Raw genomic sequence first — 21,326 nt, forward strand, 5'->3', positions numbered from 1 at the left:
TTTAGCTCAAGGATTGTAATTATGCTATCTGCCACAGGCAATTTTTAAAAATTTGGTGCAGCTAAAGTGAAACACCCTGTATATCCACTTTCACACAGTCATTTTCACAGTAGCTGTTCCGAAGCATACTGACACACGGCGTATCAAGTAGCATGCAAGTGTCCACGTATGTTTTCACAAATTGAGGTTATCTGAACCATTAACATGTCTTATCAGGCAGCCAACATCTGCCAACAATCAACCTTATCACCATCAACCACATTGCATGCATTATTCTTGCAAATTATAAGCTTACATACCTGCAAAGTCTAGAGAGAGACATTTATTATGAGAGGAAAGCCGGGAGGTTGGCCTGAATCAATGTTCTGACCTGCTACTCGGCGTTGAGGGAAGGGGAACGGACCTGAAGTCTAGAATTTTCAGAAAAGTTTATGGATGTGGGCTCAAGTTTTACAAAGGCGAGTTCATTCACAAAACGTTTCGCTCATCAGTCTCCGAACCTTCAGTAGCAAGTCTTCCGATGGTGAAAGGGCACCAAGTTGATATTTCCTTTGAGCTAGATTACACAGACAGGTTTCTGAAGCAGGTGAAATCGGCAGCGGCAAGGTTGCTGCAGAAGCCGCTGTATCATAAAAACAGTGTTGCTTGTCAGTGTTCGAAGTTCGTTGCTCCTTGTGTGCTATGTCTAAAAATAAGTCATCGTTAATAATGTGCATGTTTCGCACAAAGGGCTTGTGCTCAGGGTAAAGCAATAAGAGTGCTATCCCTCCTCCCCCAACCTATGTTGTGTGAGCGAAATTTTACACATACTTAAGGTTCACAGGCTGGCAGGTATGCCTTATTACAATGCCCATCTTCAAGCTGCTGAAGGCAGTTGATGCCACGAGCTCTCCTCTGTTAAACTGTGCACCGCCGGTTTAAAGCAGGGAGAGGGGAGCCTGCCAAAATTGCAGCTCGAAAACGACACATTGCTCGTTTCACTCTGCCTGCAGTTCACAACCAGCTGCTACTGATGGGTAGTCTGTGTCTATTGCAATGCAAGTGCAGTATTGTGCAAAATTTTACCAAACTAGACAGTTTTTGCTAACGCACTTGCAGTTATTGTAAAGCAGATCAATATTTCTAAGCAAGGAGGACAAGCAGTTAAAAATCAGCTAATGGTATAAAGCTCTGAAACTCGTGTTTTGTAGCTGTTCTTAGAGATTGTGGTGCTCTTTCATGGCTCTTTGAATTTGTAAGTTGAATCACCACTAGTACGTAGGGTCTTCTTGTTTACATAAGAAAGACGTAGGAGAAACAAGCACATATTTGAGCCCCAGCACACGCCTCGTCATACTCACTTACTTATGCAAGAAAATACTGCTTGCCAATGTCATTTTGTGCCATAATTTGACTCGCAGACCTTCCACACATAGTGAACAAACAAGAGCAGACAAGTCAAGAGGAGGACATTTTTTTTCAGGGTGTCTTTTATTCAAGTATCTACATTCCTAAAAAATAAAAATAACATATAAAAAACAACCTATAACAGCTATACTTCAGGGCACAACCAAGAAAAGTATGCTGCGGAAACAATACAAGAGTGGCGATTAAAAACAATGCAGGGATTGCGCGGAGATATATAAATACAGCAGCCACACAGCTCTACAGTATTTTTTGTATTGTTTTTTTTTTTTTCGCTTTCTGTACACGACACGTAAAGGTTGGTTCGTCTTCCTAGCTTGCCTAAAAACTGTCTCCAAAAGGGCTACAAAAAAAGAGAGGCCAGACTAGATTTTGTGGATGGGTGCGCTACATCCACAATCGAGAAGACGAGGATGGACAAACGAAGCAATTTGTCACCACCCGGCCTTTTTGTTGTCCTCTTTGCGCGCATATGCAGCACGTGTGTACAAAAAATGAGGCAGCAGACAAAAAGACAGTGTTCCTCCCACCCCAAAGTGAAGAGAAAAAGAAACAAATGTTAAAGCAAACAGAGCGCCAACCAACCCTGCCGATCACACATCTGGGGAAAGGTCTACGAGATCCCAAGAAGCCGACATCCCACCGCAGATCTTGTGATATCTATACGACCTCATTTCAGGAAGTTCTATTGCAGCAAGACACTTTGAACATGGATCAGAGCGCTTCCGAGCTATTAACTTGGGCGTACATATCGCACACGTGTTCGCCCCAGCAGCCGTGAAAGAAGTGTGCGCACACAAGCTCGATGGCCTGTGGAGCCTAATCGGACAGCTTGAGGGGGGGCATTCGTCTTGTACCTTACAGAGAAGCTAGAGCACACAAATGGGAGAAGCAGCCTACAGCAGCAGCCAATGCATTTTGCCCTCTATGGTGATAGCAGTCGCACATAGAAAAACAAAGCTACACAGTTATGTGCACCATCCACATTTTAATTGACATTGGCTGCGGGGTTCAGTGTACCGGACACAAATCCTTTTGCAACTGAGAAATGTCAGGCTGGACTCTCAATAACAGATGCAGAAAAGACCCGGCGTCTGCTTCCTACTGCATGTCCCTGAAAGATGCGCAAGCACACTCGGCGCGAAGCAATCACTGAATCACCTTCCTTTCCAAATAGCCCAAAATAACTGATCAGTATGAGTCAGCCACGGCGTGTGGACCTTCAACACTTCTAAAGAGGTGGACTCTATGCAATGATTATTCATTAAAGACTGTCAATTACTTGGTGGCATGCAGAAGCACATTTCCAGTCACATGCCTTCACGATGGAATCAATGGTGCAATCAACAGCAGCCGAAGCAACATATGCACCTTTAATAACAGTATTATATCTTCATGACTTCGCACCATATAATGTATGCTCATAACGATCAGTTTCTCTTCTCTTCACATTAAACTGAATATGCAGTGAAAGTCCAACACCTACTCAAAACAGCAGCAGAACAAGCCAAAAGTACCAACATACTCTTGTGAACCTACAATTTGCGGGCAATGAACTGGGCTTTACTGGCATTCTAGCAACTAATTCTTCATTCTTTGAACTGTAGCAAGCCATTTTCCCATATCCTTGAGGCTCGCTCATACTTGCGTTGGCCGAGTTTTGACTGCAAAAGCCATGAATATGGCTTGCCAAATTGTGAAGAACTGCACCGAGTGCACTACCTATACTGTGGCAACTACAACTGGTGCTGGGGCATGGTGTCGGCATGCTTGACTATGAAATACGGCTAGCCATACCACGCTCTCACTTTCTGTGGGTGCTCGAATAAGTGTGCGTCATTACGTCAGCAAGAGAGAGAAAAAAAAAGTGGAACGAGCGAAATAGCATCATAATGTCAAACTTGCTCAACACAGAATGGAAAAAGAAGCAGCGCAGCAGCGAGGCCCACTAACACATGTGAACATGTTAGGCGGCACTGAAGGTACAACTAGATCGTCCAGGTATAAATGCCCAGCAGTGGCTGCACAATGCAGATCTGAATGTACGTCGAGTTGCGAACCCAGTGAAGGTGGCCATGCCAACAGGAGCACTTGCAAGGCATGCACAATGCACTGCAGAAACACTGAAGCATTGGCATTGCAAAGGGATTAATGAAGTTTAAACCCACCATTCGCTCAATTATTTTGCAGCTTAGTTCACTTTGTAATGAATGCCTTTCAGTGACGCAAGTCACGAATCAGAAATAGATTAGTGTTGCAGCGACATCGGACCACAAGCCAATTTATGCCACAACATGGGAGACAATTTACGCAAGCGTACGTACAAGACATGGGCCCATTTTGAAATATAATACAGCCGAACCCGGATATATTTAACTCGGAGGAAATAGCAAAATAGTCAGATATATTGGTAATTCGAAATATAAAATGTGCTTATCTGCAAACTCCGCAAGTCTAGGACAGTTTCCTGAGAATGTGAAAAACTAAAATTTACTGATCCCACGCCCGGAGCCATATTGAAGAGACTGAGTGCCATCCATTTATCCATTTCTTGTGGAGCACGTGTATTGGGCCAGGCGGCCTTTTACATTACTGAAGCAGCTCTGCGATGCTTTCCAGTAATGAACAGCCGCAGGTAGTATGCTCCACTGCACGGTGGTTAATTCTTTCCGCTATTAGCATGTCTGAGCTTTATTATGCGACTGTAATGCGATGAAGCTTACTAAAGCAAGTCCGGAATTATGGAGCCCAAATGAAACCCTTGCTGCGCGAACCTTCCTTATTTTGAGACACATGCTTTGCTCATTTTTCCTCCATGGCGTGTACTACCCTTCGTATTTAATGCCTTGACAGCATCTGCCAAAACAGTGCCATTTCGGCAACATGAATATTTCCAACGATACGAGAAGTAATCGCAGTCTCATTAGGAGAAGCCCACTTGCAGGGGCACGGAACAGCTTTCAATGTATTGAATGTGGTGGTGAACGGGAGGTGGATATACGCATAGTACAGTGCTATGCTTTTGCATGGGATTTCCAAGGGGATGTTACAACTGTTCGATATTCACAATAACTCAATATACCCGGGTTTGATATAACTGGGTTCGACTGTAACGCATAACTTTATCGAACCAAATAACGATACAAACGCAACTTCCTAGCGATAAAGCTGAATCATCATGCCTGCATGACCATCTTTGTGCACACCAAATCAAAACATAGCTGTCAGTCATGGGCATGTTTTTTACAGCGAAGCTGTTAAGGGGACTTCCACAACTGTTTTCATGCGACAGAGGTGAAGGCAATGGCATGCATGCTTGGTATCAAATGTAAATCAAAGAAGAGACAGCAATGCAGCCTGCACCAGAGTGCCAAATTTGCTTTGAAACATATTTATCAAGAGTTATAGAAGTTAACTTGCATATACATAATTTGAATAAACAACTTCTATGCGTGTTTATCTTAGCCAGTAATGGCTCAGTTCTGCGGAATCCAGGGTGTCTAATTTGTAATTTTTGTTTCTCATGTCCCACTTACCCAGCTCCACTTTGGCGGTCAGCTAGGAGGGGCCCAAATTGACAAACGTTTTACAGGTATTGTGCCTGGGCCTTCTGGCTAAGATCAATTTTAGTTTGGGCGGCGCACCAAGCACCTCAGCGTTCGTGTTCCTGCGTGACCAGCATCTCATCAGTGTCTCATCGACGTTGGCTTCGACATCCACGAGACTGCTGGGGATCCCACCTGTTGCTAATCTAGGGGGCCGCAGCCCCTTATCACAAGCCTTGCCAGGGGACCTGTGAGGATTACACTGAGACCTCTGCTCCCAACGCCCCCTTTTTTTACACTATAAGGGTGCGGAGCTCCCTTATACAGCTTTGCAGTCCTTGATGTACGAGCTGCTCGGATTGGCATATATTTGCGAAGTGTTCCAGCAGGTGGATAAATGCTCTACAGGCCAATTTGCAACATTCCTCTCCTTGGAATCCTCAGACAGCGCCTTTGAATTCAGAGGCCTTCCAGGCAAGGTTAAACTGGGACCATGTTGAATTCAGGCCAGTCTCGGGAGGCGTGCGAGTGTTCACCACTGCTAGACCAGCAGAAGAGCTCCCTCCCACACTGTCTGGCCTGAAAATGCAGCATCAGACCAGGCAGTACGAGAAGGCTGGAAAACGTAAAGCAGTACCGAGGTTATACTAACCACACCAGCAAGGAACCATGTGGTATGCCCAGCCGCTGCATACCGCAATCTCAGGTGCCAAACACACTAATTCATCAAAAAATCCCCAATGACCATGACCACATCTTTACAAGAAGACAAGTTCTATTTACGCAACAGCTTCCTTTTAAAGTGCCACATGGTGTTTCCAAAGATAACACGATTGCCATTAAAAAAAAAAAAAAGACTTACTTCCATGTCATTGCAGTGCACAGATCACATAAGCCAGCAGAATCCTCGTCAAATCAGCATAAAAATTAAAGGAGGACATTCATGGAACCACACAGGGGAGAGAGTTAATGGGTAGGAAATGGCAAAGTATGACGGGTTGATTCGCACCCAGATGTGCTTATGTACATGACTGTCACAGTAACACACCGCTATGTACACATCCACGCACACATGCCTGCACGTGTTTAGGTTCAGGTACAACAAAACGACCTAACCAACATCAAGCGAGTCAAGCAAACAACACAACGGGCTCGATTAATCTCTCACGTGTGGCAGACGATGGGCAACACGCTGCAATGAAGTGTGGCTGCAGAGTAAAACGGTGAGATTGCATAAATGAGTACCGCCGCAAAACGTCATGTCACCGGGAATTCGAGCTGGTTCATGACTGATTTGGACAAGGGCAAAAACTGAGCCACTCACTACCCCCCCCGCCCCTTTCCCCGTCTCGACAGATGGCACAAACAACACGAGGGAACACAAAAAATGACTTCACCAGCTACGAAGGAAACAAACAGTGTTGCGTTACTATAGGAATGGCATGTTTTTGCACAGACAACCCACAACCCCGAACATGGGTGCCGCAATTTTCCCGGCACAGTCAGAAACAGAAGGCGATAAGTGGAAGCTCAATTTCTTTCTCTTTTCTCTCTTTCCAAGCACGACAATTTCCTCACTTCCATTTGATGTTCTGCAACGTGCAAGCGGCAGAAGAGTCTGGTGGCAAGGGAAGGGAGGAACCACAGTACACAACTCGCAAGGTCAAGCTCTCAGAAACAACATTTGGAAAAGCACTTGGCAGACTTGCTCCAAAACAAAAGTGTTATACATTTGTACGCACATGATGAAGAGAGGCAAAACTTGTGCGTACATTTCCTGCCTTCCACATCTGTTACCGAAGGCTTTCTTGAGAGAGCCCTCGGACATGAGAACACATGCACTACAGCTTACACCTCATTATGTTCAAAAGTACCAGCCGCAATTGGTATCATGTATATAATTGAAATGGTACCTCTCGTCAGACTGCTCCACAGCAGTGCCATAGGAGTACTTTGCTCGGTTCCTGCTTGTTTTCATGTTTTTTTAACCAAGTTGCTCGAATGAATTTTCTCCAGAAACTTTGCTTACACAACTGCACCAAGTAATGGAATTCAAATGCACTGCACTGCCCAAATGCCACTATTTCTACAGGAAGAAACTTTACACTAAATATAACACATAAAATGCAAAGGTTAATTTTGTAGCCAGACTCAATAACCTTCAATGAGTGTTTTCTCCTTCAGGGTGCTTTTCCTGATCTCTGATCTAGCATTCCAGAAAGTTGATAAGTTTATTCATTTATAATATTGCATGGGTGAAGAAATTCTGAGTGTGTCATTGCACCATTCCATACAGAAGGCAGCATGCGACATCCAGGATCTTCTGAGAACTTAACTGGTGCCTGCTAATCATATAACCATGATATGCTTACAGAAGATTGGCTCATGTGGCTGAAAAGTCCTTCCAGCCAAGTTGCTTTCACAACACTTGAAAGAGCAAGTGCCTATTCTGTGCGGTACATGGGGTCTATTTCCTAGCTGCTTCATGATTTGAATGCACCCGCATGTCTCCGCTGAAGCACCTTGCTCCCGCTCTATTTTATACATTCCACAACAATACTTTATACAACATTATGCATGATCCAATGCATCAAGGAACAAGTGTAACCAACAGCTGCGTTCGTTAACAGTTTGAAGTCCTTTGCCTGCTCGAACATGCGACAGACAGAGACTGCGTGTCGGGACAAGACAGGCCCTTCCTCACCCCTTATGTTTGTTTATATAAATGAGTTGCCACCTATTAAAAGGGTCCGCTAGTTCACCACACAATGCCTAGTAAACTAAACAGTTAACATGCCAATGAATTCTGTCAAGCAGGTGCACTGAGGTTTGGGCGGGATGCAGGTAGAATTAACTGTGGGCAGAGCTAACAACATCACTTGCCTTTGAAGGCACTATTCTGTGGCAAAGAGAACCTCGCACTCCATTTCATGCAACTTTTAAGTTAGGAAATGTAGCCGCACTTTGTGCTTACAGCATCATGTTTGCCACCTGATTCGTAGTGCAGCACTAGGCTGGCTACAAGTCCTAAGCTGAGAGTGCAATAAAGCAACAAAGCTGACTCGACATGAACGGTAACAACTTCAACGTCGCTAAGGGGAGTGTTTAAGCATCCCCTAAGTGACAGAGCCAGATTGGCAAAAAGGCTCTGCAGTTTTTGTGAGCTCTTTCTTTAAGTTAAGATAACGGTGTGCTGTAAATTCAGCATGCAACCTATCATCCTCACTTGCTACTTGCGGCTATGTTGTGCTCCTAGATGAAGAAGGCATCCAAGGACGATAGCAAACTGCAGCTAGTGTAACCTTTATGGCCTTCAATGCATTGGTGCAGTTATGTAAGAAGCTGAGATGTATTTAAGTCACAGTGGCTTAGGATGCTTGCTAATACTGTGTACATGGTCACTCCAGACAAGGCAGCATGTATAAGCAAGTGAAAGCTTCCAGTTTTTTTAAATGTTACCCGCTAGAAAACATCAAAGTATGCAAGACAGAAGAATTTTCTCCAAAAATCTAGGCTGGGCTGCTAGTGTTCAACTGCGTCTTGCGAAGCAACGCAATGGCTGCATAACACTCAAAATACTCATCTGGCGCATCCTCAGTTAGAAATCAGAAAACCGTTCAAATGACTCGCTGTAGGGGACTTCTGACAGGCGAAGCAGTACTGCCCGATCGTGCAACGCAAAACTTTTGCCTACTCTAAGGTAAAAGGAACATGTGGAAGAAAGAGTTGGTCAAGAGCAGGGCAAAGCTTTAGCATGACCGGAGTGGGCTGTGCCGTGTTTTCGAAAAGCTTCGGGCAGACGTAGCTATCAGGCAAGGGTCTTGGGGGACCAGTCCCACACTCTAGGGAGTCGTGGCAGCAGCAGCACAACGCACACAAATTGGACTGCTAAGTGTTGCTATCACAGTTAACATTTCTTTGCCGAAAGAAAGCATACTGAGGATGCACAGTCAGTGGCAAGACGGTGCAAGACAGTGACAGAAGGCAACTGCCCGATTCTGTTTTTTTTTTTTTTTGCCACGTCACCCTCAGTTCCTCCGTTCGCGACTATGGAAAGAATAGATAGAGGCTGTGGTGTATACTTTGCTGTGTGCATACTGGCTCCTAAAGCAGCTGCAGTGAAAAATGTGCACCCACCCTCTGCACTTCCCAGTGGCCCTACAAAAGAAGGCATGCTCCCCACATGCTGGAAAAACCCGACTGTTGTTGCCTGCTCCACCAGGTGCCCACCTTCCCTCTCCCATCCCTGCCCAAACCATAAGGTATGATAGAAAAAGAAAGAAGACCACAGAAGCACACAACTCTTAAACATTTCCATCACAAACATTGTGAGCAGGCGCAGATGCAACTAACCCCACCCTGTGCCTTACAAGTGTCGATTGGCCCGTCAGTTGACAATCTATCCTCCCAGGCGCTGAGTGCTTAGTACAATAAGTGTTGGGCAACTGACAGTGGGAGAGAAGGACAGTGTGCGAATGGGGAAATGTTGCGTGGCCACCAGCAACAGGAGAGTTCCACAAACACCTTTGTTGGACCACACCACCACACTCGCACAAATGGTAAGGAAAGGGAGACACACAATGAAATGGACACCGAGAAGGCTCATCACACACCCTATGTACAACACTCATTCTGCGGCGTTTCCGTCTCCCACACCTTTCGGCATCGCATGCGCCAGCGGGAGATGAACGCAGCTAACGCGAGTGTACACGCTCGCCCTATGTACAATCAGTATATTTACACGCAAGCGCGCAGACACCACTGGATGCTTCTTTCACAACAGCACAAGGCAATTAAGAAAACATGAGGAGCGGAGAGAAAACAAAAACGACAGAAAAATAAACCTGTGGAGGAAACATGGCGGGGAACTAACACAGATGTTGTGTGGCTGCCATGAAAAGTGCACATCGCACACCGCACCACACACTCACAAAGCCTTCTCCTGCGAAACACAGTGATCAAGTGGTGTTGTCAACAGCTCTGCCTTTGCAACACACCTGGTTAGAGTGCATCGTAAAAGAGAAGCAAGCAGTTCTCGTTGGACAACCGTGATAGCTGCTGGGGCAGCATGCCACCTGTGCACCCGCATGGAGGCAGAACCGCTGCCACCTCGCACCAGAATCGACTTGCATCTGCTGTTTCTGCGAGCTGCATGCACTCTGCTCAAGCGCAACTCGAGGTCCCGGTTTCTGTGACCTTCTCTTGCCACCCGTGTTTGCCACATTAATAAGTTAAAAAAAGGACATGTTACAACAACAGTCTCGTATTTCACCCCATCCCTTGACCCCCAATTGGTCCTTAAAATGCAGTCACAGCCTCCCTGCAGTGGATGGCAGGGGAGGAAAATGACGTATCCCCCTTAACACAACTGTCCGGCGGTGGCCTCGTGCCCATCTGCAAGCACAGCGCAACCGTGACGGCAGCCCGTGAAAATGCAGGGGCTTCCCACCAATATCGGCAGCGTTTCTTCACATGAAGGTCGTCGGTCGGTGTCACCAGTGGCAGACGACACCGGTACGCATGCTGGCCAGGAGCAGCGCTGCCTCGCTGGCACACGACGACGCACCGCTCACTGCATACAAGCAGCAGACGACACGGAGCACCATCCAGCAACTGCGACGTCCTGCCGTACCCGTGCCCGTGCAAGTACCGCCAACCGAACCTCGCCTGGCGTGACGGAGCCACGCCACTCGTGCCCGCGTCGAGAGACACGAGGGAGAGAAGACGGGGAGTGCCGAGCGGTCCAACGCTTCTCAGTTGCCGTTGCGCGCAGGCGGGGTTGCCGTGCCGCCCGGGGTGGAGCCCAGCAGGTTGTTGCGGTTGTCAGTGGTGCCGTAGATCTTGCCAGCCTTCTTGGCCATTGAAGCGAGCAGCTCTTGGGAGTCCTTGAGGGTGGACCGGAGCGACAGGAGCCATTCCTTGAGGCCGATCTCGTCAGGGTTGGTCAGCACCACCTTGGTGTCACCCTTCATCTTGAGCACAATGCACTGCTCGCCTTTCACTTGGACGTAATCCGAGCACACATCTTCCAGCTGGTCCATAAATATCAGCTGCAACGGCCAAGAATACAACGCCGTATTACACTATGCTTCAGGACAGTGCAGCCTTGGAGGTGTGCACCAAACTAAGCAGCACAGCTGTTTGGCACTGTTGGTGACAAGCATACAATCCCCTCCCTCCCCCCCAAAAATAAATATAGCAAATAGAAGAAACTCGAGCTGAAAATAGCATAAATCTAAGGAAACAGGATTTAGCATTTCCATGGTCCAAAGTCAACAATGTTGGTCTGCTTGTTCAAGTAGTACATGACACCTAAGGTCTTGTTCTCTGCTGGCTAGCTGCATAAAGTGCTTTACAACCACTACCGTTATAACGCTGCCAATGTATGCAACGTAATGGTCAAACATGTGCACTACTGTGCTTTTTACCTCTGGCTTGGCACTGCTGGATTCCGTGTGAAGTTCCAAGCGGTTTGGGTACAGCTTCCCATAACGAGTCTGGAAGGCAGATGCAAAGGGTCCGCCCAGCTTCTTGATGTACCCATGGATGATGCAGTCAGACTCTGCAACGGTCACAGCAACACACACTTTTCACTTAAGGTAAACTGTACCGGTCAGCCTGAAGCTGATCTTTCCCTCTGGTCATTGTCACTTTGCCACGCTTCAAGAACCGCTTAAAAACAGACTACTGCTTGGAAATGTCAAGAGCGCGGCGTAGAGATCGACTGGTTTGTGCACCAAATTGTCGATGCAATTTCCTGCCTACAACACAAGCAACATAGAACCAAAGCTGCAAGAACAGAGGTATCAGTCCAAATAAACCATATTATTATTATTATTCATGTAAAAGTAAACACCACACATACACAGAAAGGGAAGTGGGCGAGCAACTGTCTCCCGAAAGGGACACCATGCCCACCTGCTTGAAAATGAGATAGTAAACAGAAGGGAATACAAGAGGAAAGCCCATAAAAGAACAGAATAACAAGAATTGTGGGGTTTAGCATCTCCAAAACTGCACAGTGGGTTATTATGTCCGCCGTAGTGGAGGGCCCCGGGTTACTTTTGACCACCTGGGTTCTTCAAGGTGCACCCAAAGCACAGTACACGTGCGTTTTTACATTTGACCCCATTGAAATGTGGCCGCTACGACTGGGAATCGAACTTGTGGCATCATGCTTGGCAACACAAAGCCCCAGCCTAGCGCTATGCCACCGTGGCCGGGTAGAATCAAGCAACACAATAACACTGAGAGAGCATGTTAAAGAAAAAGAAAGAAAGAAAGAAAGAAAGAAAGAAAGAAAGAAAGAAAGAAAGAAAGAAAGAAAGAAAGAGAAGTCAACTTGCAATATACTGACTAACTGCACTCACATCAGACAAGCCAAGAAAAATTAGATTGAAGCACACGAGAGCAAATGCGGAACCTACTAGTTCTGCGGAACCTACCAAAGGGACGGAGGACACCAAGAGAGTTCAGTCACCTTTTTCATCTTGGAACTTCATCTTCATTTTGGTCTTCTTTTTCTGTTCCAGCTTGTCTGCTTCCTGGTTAACTGTGTCAAAGACTGTCTCAGCAATCTCCTGCTGCCAGCGCTCGGAGATCACCACAGGAAAGTTCTTGTACAGCTCCTGGTCTGCTTCCGTGAGCTACAACAAGAGCATAAAAACGTTATGCACCTCTGGAATGCTCATCCACACAAAGAGTGGCATATCAGCTTTAGATAGGCTGCATTTACTGAAAGTTGCTCACACTTGTGAAACATTTTGGTGGTCCTATACCCCTTTCGTACCTAGCAGGCAACAATGTGAAGGCTAGAGGGACTCCTCTCTTTGCTCGCATTCATGAACAAAAATAGTACTCCACAAATATAAGAAAAACATACGTACGCACCACGTAATTCTATGCCCCATTAAGTCTCATACATTTTATGTCACAAATATGATGTAATTATTACGTAAGAGGCATTGCAGATCTGAGCCTATTTATCATCGACAAGCAGACATATTTCGGCAATCAGCGGCCAGAGTGAACCGCTTGCACTGCAACCAAAACATAGTAGGTCACGTAGCGAACCACAAAAGTGTACAAATAAGACGTAATTTGACGCAACTTTAGTCCAGAAGTTGTAGCTGTAATATGTAAAATAGTTATTCCATAGAAAGCGTCCCAGATCAGAAAACAACCGCACCTCCAATGCACGGAATGAGACTGTTATGACCGTACTACTTCCAGCATTGCCTGTCAAGTATGAAATGCAGCATAAAAAAAAAAGGAAGAAAACTTGGCTGTTATAATGTAGCGATTTTCAGTTCTGTGACTTTCCTTTCACACACCGCTCAAGATTGTCCAATTGTGGTGATAATGCAGGCAGAGTGCAGCTTGAACCACTGACAAAAGGTGAGAAGAAAAGGATTAGAAAAGAAATGCTGTTATCCCAGCCCTTGCATCTTTTGTCAACTTGGAACAGTATAGCACATTCGTGTCTCTGCTGAGCTTCACACAGGTCACCCAAAATCCACCTGCTAGACACACAATCATGACACAAAACTCATTTCGCAAAATACTCAAATTCCAAATTTCAAATTCGATCAAGAAGCCACTCTTAGCAGCTACAAGGGTTGACTGCATAAGCGCTCCAGGCACGACAAGATGCTGGCTTTAATCATGAAAAGGAATGATAGCTTTCATGTGCACAGCAAAGCCAGTTCAGTGTCTTTCCAAGCAGGACCAAGCAGTCATTGTAGCAGTATGCCACAACTCCATTTTTAATGCGATTAGCATTCTTTGGGAACTTTGCCCACTTTGTATGGTATGTTTGTACTTGACCTCTTTCGCACCTCAATTTGGGTCACTGGGTATGAGGAGCTGGGTCTGTGCCCGACTAGTCAACAACTTGGACCACTGGTTATGCACCATTGAATATGTGTAATTAGGTATGTGCCACTGAGATTACGCTCATTCTTGGCCAATCCCTCAGAACGGGTACATGCCACATTCTTTTAAAAAATGCTTTAAAATTTCTGCAGTGCTGAGCGGATTCTAACTGTCACACGGGTTCATCAAACACAGCAGCCAATGCTCTAGCACACACCACGAATGCGTGCGGGCTGCGAGGTGACAATTATCAGTGTTCACATGCACCGGAGTACCACGCATCTCAGGGGCCACACGCGAACTTAGCAGAGGCGCCACTAGATGGCACAACGTGTCCAGAGGGAAGTACAAGAGAGGAGCACGGCTGTAGTACTTGTCTCATACACGACACGTTTCGAGGGGGCAATACGGTGTCATTACATTGCTTCAATGCTAATTGCATTATCATCTACATTCATGGTGAGATGGGTTCTGCTGAAATTGTTTTCATCCAAGGATATTTCCCATCACATGCAAAATGACAGCTGAAAAATGATAACAGATTTTATTTCTGCAGAAGTTTATTTCCTTACTTCTTTTTGCCACAGCACAAAAACTCAGCTGAAAATAATTAAGCAAGAACAAGAGGATGAGACAGGTGCCCATCGAAAATATTAACAAGGTTCACTTTTCCAGGGTCATTGTGGCATGTACGAGTCTTGAACTGTGCAGCTGAGCTAGGATATATAAAAACCAAGCCAGAATTATAAAGGCTGTGAAAATGTTTCAAATTTTGGATACTTCTGCTTCAAATCAAAGTAGTATTAAATTTCCTCAAACACTTGAATATGGTCAAGCATACAAGGCCTGTTCGATTCACCTGCATCACTTCAATCAGTTCACGAGGTGCTGCACCCTGCCATTTGTTTCAGCGGTACAGCAATGGCGCTATCTGAACCACGCTGTTTTTTTTTTAAAGGCACAGGACAGGTGCAGGGCTGGTTCACAATTTTTCTGCACCCTCCCTACAGTCAGTGCCAACTTGGTGCAGACGTGCAGGTGTGAAGCAGCAGCACAGCAGATAACGCAGCACACGGGCATAAGAGCCACTGAAATCCTGGGGACATATTCTGCGACAATCACTTTCAGCGATACTATCACCTCAGTGATAGTCATGTTCAATAAATCAAGTGACTGCTTATCCGTGATGTCGGCATGCACTACCAACACGCGCTCTGGAACGTCTCACAAAACAGGAGAGAGCGCACCGTGCAAGTGCAGAGCGGTTCGGGTGTGTTGTTTTCGATTGTATTGGCCGCAGTAAGGTTTCTGCGCACTGACTACGGTTGACTACGGCCACTTTAGGTAAAATAAATTGAAAAAGGAAGTGTGAAATGTGTTATTTTAATGAATAAATTGTGCTTTAACTCACGTGGTAGCAAAACAGATTTTTGATGATATTGTAAAGCGACACACTGTTTCTGCATCTGTGTGTCAGCCATCGTGCACCACCAGAGCGGCATCGTCTGACTTGTCTCCACTACACTTCACCACCAACTGGTCACCACCAACCACACGAGCAATGCGTTGTTCATGATGCCTCTGCCAGCTGCTCTAAAGACACTGTCACCGAAAATTGTCACTTACACAAGGCAACACAATGCAATAGCCGATCAACAGTCAACAAATATCGCTGCGCAAAACCATGTGCAAATTGTCACCTACTCTTTGGGAGCCGGAGGGTTGCACACAGGCGTTACCGTCGAGGGAGAAGAGATACGACTGGCAGCACAGCAAACAAGGATTTAATATGTACAAGGACAGTAAAAGCACGAGGCACACCAAAACTAAAGCCATAATTTAACAAAGATGCTCGCTCAATGTAAAATATACAACTCGGACCTAACTACAAACTACTAACAAACAATACTCCGTCTCGGTTTCGGAGTCTAGCTCCGTCTTAAAGTCTTTAAGTCAGCCCTAGCCCTGACTCATCAAAGTCTGGCCACCCTACCCCCGGCCTAACTGCATCGCAAAGCAGAAATGTGGGCTCTTACGGACCCGTCGGTTTGTTCTTGTCGTTGAGTCTACTTCGTGCTCGTTCGGAGTGTTGCGGGTGCCGTAAGTGCCGACGATTCGCGGTTCCGTCGACCTGACTGAATATGTGGCTGGTGCCCCAGTAGCCGCCGCTGACGTGTCGATTGCCTGGTTAGGCCTAACGAAGCATTCATCGCCCTCTGACAATCTGTGTGGCGACCCGGTGTCTTGGTGATTATCGGTTGATCGGGCTCGGCCAAGGAAGAGGGATTCTTGCGAAGAGGACCAGAACCACTGCAGCAGGTGGTCCCACGAGCTTCGCCCGGACGTCTCCGAGGTCTACAGCTACGCCTGGGCCTTGCCATCGTCACGAGCTTCGTGGCCGGGTTCTCCGCTCTCCCGTCGTCAGAGCATGGCTGACGAAGCAACCTTCCAGTCCAAGAGCCACTGTCGATAATGCTGCTTCGCCTCGCTTCTGCCTCGACCACACGTCGGTTCGCGTGCCTTGAGCGCTCGCGCCGTTCGGAACGCTCCGCGATCTTCGTCGTCTTCTTTTTCGTGTACCGCCGGCGTCCGGCTCATGACACAAATCGACATCAAAAAGTACTATAAACTACCAACTCTCTTGTCTCTACTACACTTCACCATTGACAGACCGCGATAAGAGATGTTCATTTACTCAATATATGTCAGGAGCACCCCAACAGCACCACAACGTAAAAGTGACGTAGACCAGAACTAATACATGGTGCTATTTAGATTCCGGTTTTGCTAAAACAGCCAATCAGCGCGCGCCAATGGTGAAGGCATGGCCAAGGCAATACTATCGTTGAAAGTGATCGTAACAGAATACGTCCCCTGCTTACGCATGTCTGCTGTGTCTACGCAACGTGGGATGTATTTAAGCCTCAAAAACTGATCATACCTGCTGTTCGGGACCTCTCAAACTTACGTGACGATGCACATTAGGAGGACAAAACTTAACACCTGTACTGCTTCTGCACATCTGCATTCGTTTCGAGTATTGCATTATACCTGCACCATTAAAATCAAACTGAACAATTTTTTAGTTTCTCGTGCCCCTGAGTGAACTGGTTCACAGTGCTGCAAGTGTTTCAAACGAACCTATAATATTGTCAAGATTATTGGTGCCTGCCTGCCTGCCAGAAAAAAGGGACCCACAAAGATGGTCCACCGGCCACTTATGCTTGTTGTGATTGTATTTTTAGCTGCACATTGTAATGGCCAATCTGTAGATAGTAAAGGGGTCAGGCTGACGTGCTTGGTGTGGTGCAACCACATTACCCTGATGCACACAACAGAGTAAATGTTCCCGTTAGCAGTGCAACATCTGTCCCCCACCTTGATGCCCTTGGTGTCCTCTTCATCGAAGGAGCCAATGTCGAAGGCATCAGCTGCATTGACCTCCCCGCGCGGAGGTATGAGAGGAGGTGGGTACCTCTGGAGGTACACTAGCTGCCAGTCCATGCCGCTGAAGAAATTGTGGCTCTTCACCTCTTCAGCTCTGAAAGTGTATAGGAAAAGGACACGTTTGCCACACGAACAACATTTGTAACAAGATAAGATGTCTGCTCAAATACACTAAGCAGCTATGATGGTAGCCACACCTAGACATTGTAGAAGAGAAAATGTCAGTTTGCAGCATTTTTTCAAACTTATACATTTGTTAAATCCGACCCATAATGTGAAAGCTGTTTAAAAAGCAGGAGAAGACCACCAAAGAAGAAATAGAAACAGGAGCAAAAATAACAAAGAAGAAAATTGTACAGCTGTGCTCAATATCAGCTGCAACAGGGTGCCCGTGGTCTAAAGATCTGCAGGACTGCACAGCAGTGTCAACATAGGAAAAATTGGTTTAATAAATACCAGTAGTTGGAATGGTGCTTATTTCTTTCAATTCTCTTATGTCGGCACCGCCATGCAGTTTTGGTACCCTTTCGGTGCCAATACGCTCCTTACAGTCATGGTACCTTCTTGGTACCTTCTTGGTATTAATTTGCTTGGCAACATGGTGCCGAGCATATTGAATGAGACTGTACAATAGTTCTAAGGCACCATAAACCTGAGGGCGTCTTCAAATAAAAAAAGAGAGAGAGAGAGAGAAAAACAACAAAACCGCTGACGAGTGCAAGTAACAAGGCCACTCACCCCTGACCCCTGCAACCGAGTCGCTTGTCCACGTCCCGTTGTAGCAGTCCCTCGAGAAGCAGTTTCAAATCACTTGAAAAGCTTTCGGGGAGCTCCACATTCTGCAGCAGGGAACAAAAACAGAATGAGCCACGGCTGTGTCAGGCATTTCACTTGAAAGGCCTAGAAACACCAAGCTACTTCATTAAGATGCCATTTTGGACTAATATCTTTTAAATGTTACTTTCATTCTTTTGGCTACAATTCTTTCAACAAATGACAGAAAAAATGTGTATAAAAGTGACAGTGTGAGTGTCTACAAAGGGACAATGCGTCATGCTTTGCCAAGCAGTTCAATCACAAGTTGGCCACTGTAATAAAGAAACTTTCTTTCGTTTTGCTTTACAATAATTACTTCATATTAGAAGAAAGTTATTGCTGAAAAATTAAATTGAGTAAAAGCTTATTGATTCACATTTACAGGACTGCAAGAGACGTGAAGCTATGAATAAAACATTTTTTTAAATACAAATAGTATTAGACGGATAAACATATCTACTCAGTGAAGAATTGTACTACATTCATCAGCATGCGAATTACAATTTTCCTCAAAATGTGCAGATAACTGCAGCACTAAGAAACTGTCAAGACAACCCTTACAATGTCATTCACAGTGTGAAAGCAGTGCAACACAGATGCCTTCACCAAGAAGGTGCATTTTTCACAATCGAGCATATCTTTCAATAACTGCACTGTCAGTGAGCCAGAAAGCGACACCTATCACAAGGTAGCCGCATGCAAATAACCAATTAGCATGCAGATCGCACAATTAATTCTACAAGGATTGCTCAAAGCTTATGGGGATTTCAACTTACAAAATATGAATGAACAACTGTGGCACAACAGCACTTTCCGATGACGTGTGCGGCATAGTTAGCAAGCAACTGCAATTTTATTTTTTTGATCTGCATAGCAGTAGAGCTGGGATCAAAAGCAAGTTACTATTACTTTTCAACACGGTCTTCTATGTGCTTAACACGTGACCCTTTCATCAATGTGAAAGGGACACATGTCACGTGAACTTCAAACAATAAATATTGCGTGTGCTACCGAACCCAGAAATGCATCCCTACTTTCAATCCACCATCAGCGCTGAAATTAATTCAATCATTAGGCGCTTCAAGAAGTCTGAACTAAGAAAATTGCTTGGTTCCAGATACAGCGAATATGGAAGGTGCAAAATGCAGTCAGTGCAAACTATGAATATTTTTTTTCCACGATTGCGTGAGTCGCTATAGGAGCATGCACTCTTGTGCTGCAGCAAATAGACAGTGGGCGAGCTAACTACAATGTTTTCTTCTCTTCTTCTTTCTGGGGTGCCAAAACCAGTTCTCATTATGAGGCATGCTGTAGTGGAGGGCTCCGGATTAGTGAAGTCTGTGATGCCTCTGGAAAGTGCCCCTGCCTGGCCAGTTTCACTGGACTTCAGTGTGACCAATGCGCACCTGGATACTTTTCTTACCCCGAATGCCATTGACCACCTGGGGTTCTTTAACGTGCACTACAATGCAAGCACACTAGCATTTTTGCATTTCGCCTCCATCGAAATGCGACCGCCGCGGCCGGGATTCGATCCCGCGATTTTGTGCTCAGCAGTGCAACGCCTTAGCTGACTGAGCCACCGCGGCGAGGTAACTACAATGTTTTAACACTATCACAGGTGTCGGGCCACTCTTGAGCATGTCACAATACCAATACACAGCCCCGTGGGCATGTAATGCCCAACCATTCATTCCTTATGGTCTTATAAGAAGAACCATGAGCACAACTATACTCTCTGTGATGCTACTTGGAAGTTGATGGTAAGCAATGCGCAATGTTCCATCTATAACAAATGCTTTGGTGGCAGCATGCCTGTGTTTTGTGTACTGTGTATTAATACTGGGTCCCGTGCTGTTGGAGATTGAGCCTGGTCGGAGCACGAAAACTCAGATGAGTAACATTCGTATGCTTGCTCGAGTGACAGACAGGCGACTCCAAAAGGCTGCAACATCCTGCGACGATATGCACAGGATTATTGCTCTTCATTCCTAAGTAAGATTATACCGTGAAACCCCTGTCCTTGGTGCACTCTACCAAGGCGGCGACAATGTTTAAAGAGTCCGCTGTAGCCACACAATACTTTTTATAAGGAAGTTTTGAAGTTTGAGCAATAGGTCAGGCATTACATTATGTCATGGTCTTTCAATGTATTACAGCCAAAATGCAGCTACTTTATGAATGTGCCTTCTAATATTAGCCTCTTTCAATATTTTGCTCATGTCATACTGCATTCAATGCATGCACTGCAGTTTTAGCTGTCATGGCGTCAACCTATCTTCTGCGAGAATTAAAATTTTTCACGAAAGGAAAAATTCTGGAAGGCCACAGCCAGAGTACAGTGAGTGAACTGTGTCTCAGTACACCATAAATGTAGCAGCTTGGTGAAAAGTGAGAGGCACTCCAGCACAGGTATCACATCCACTGCTGCAGTGAGTTTGCCAAAAAGGCTCACTTCATGACGCGCATGCACTGGCACGGCCGTTGATTCGGACTCGACGAAGGCGATGTTTGAGCAAAAAGGATGGCCCAGAAGACAATGTTGAGGTGATGTTGAGATACTGCATCACCATAAAGAGCTCATGAACGTAGTGGCGATGTAGAATGGAGTGCTGCGTTCTTGGTGGAAAGGTCGGTGGGTGCTTGGATGTAGCCGACGATAGGCCGGGGAGACGGCAACGGTAAAGTTCAGTGGACTGCAATGTAGCGGTCACCGACGGACGAACAGCTGTGCTGAAATCTGTGAGCACAGAAGGACAAAGTCGAGCAGATGACAGAAGGTCGCCATCGTCCACAGAATTGATATTACTGGACGCAATCCTTCATGCATTTCACAAGGTTAGGACTTGTGGCTCCATCACTGCAGGGCCCGGCTGTAAAGGCACCATCAATTCTATAGTGTCTTGCATGGGCGATGCTGCTAGGCTGGCAATGCATTCCGCCATGCATTCAGAAGTCCTGTATGAGTCTACGTGCATTGCAGTCAATGCTGTGAAGAACTTAGAAAGCAAAGGAATGGGTGCATGACAAATACTGGGAGCACGACAAGCACACTCCATTCTGCCAAAAGCCAAACATTCAGTGAGAGATGGCAGCCGGCTTCCAGTTGCCCAAGGCTCAGGCAGGTATCCACTCAATGACAGGCTAGTGCAGGTTATTCAACTGGCGAGATGGGGTCTCCAGGAATGGAAGGTAGGTAGCAGCATGAAAATTCATCGATGTTGCTCGCAGCTCCTCATA

General features: G+C 45.9%; 1 protein-coding gene across 3 annotated transcripts in view; it reads right to left on the reverse strand.

Moving 5' to 3' along the window:
* Positions 1 to 1,449: 1,449 nt before the first annotated feature.
* Positions 1,450 to 21,326, reverse strand: part of LOC119446021 (G protein-coupled receptor kinase 1-like) — a 106,995-nt gene continuing 87,118 nt past the window's right edge. For all 3 annotated transcript variants that reach the window (XM_037710330.2, XM_049663824.1, XM_049663823.1), the window contains 5 exons: positions 18,009 to 18,109; positions 17,202 to 17,364; positions 12,430 to 12,595; positions 11,378 to 11,511; positions 1,450 to 10,999 (listed from right to left, as the gene is read on the reverse strand). In XM_037710330.2, coding sequence (XP_037566258.1) covers positions 10,703 to 10,999; positions 11,378 to 11,511; positions 12,430 to 12,595; positions 17,202 to 17,364; positions 18,009 to 18,109 — 861 coding nt within the window. In that variant the 3' untranslated portion in view covers positions 1,450 to 10,702. The remainder of the gene's footprint in view (positions 11,000 to 11,377; positions 11,512 to 12,429; positions 12,596 to 17,201; positions 17,365 to 18,008; positions 18,110 to 21,326) is intronic.

The sequence above is a fragment of the Dermacentor silvarum genome, chromosome 3, assembly GCF_013339745.2.
Source record: "Dermacentor silvarum isolate Dsil-2018 chromosome 3, BIME_Dsil_1.4, whole genome shotgun sequence".
Classification (NCBI taxonomy): Eukaryota; Metazoa; Arthropoda; class Arachnida; order Ixodida; family Ixodidae; genus Dermacentor; species Dermacentor silvarum.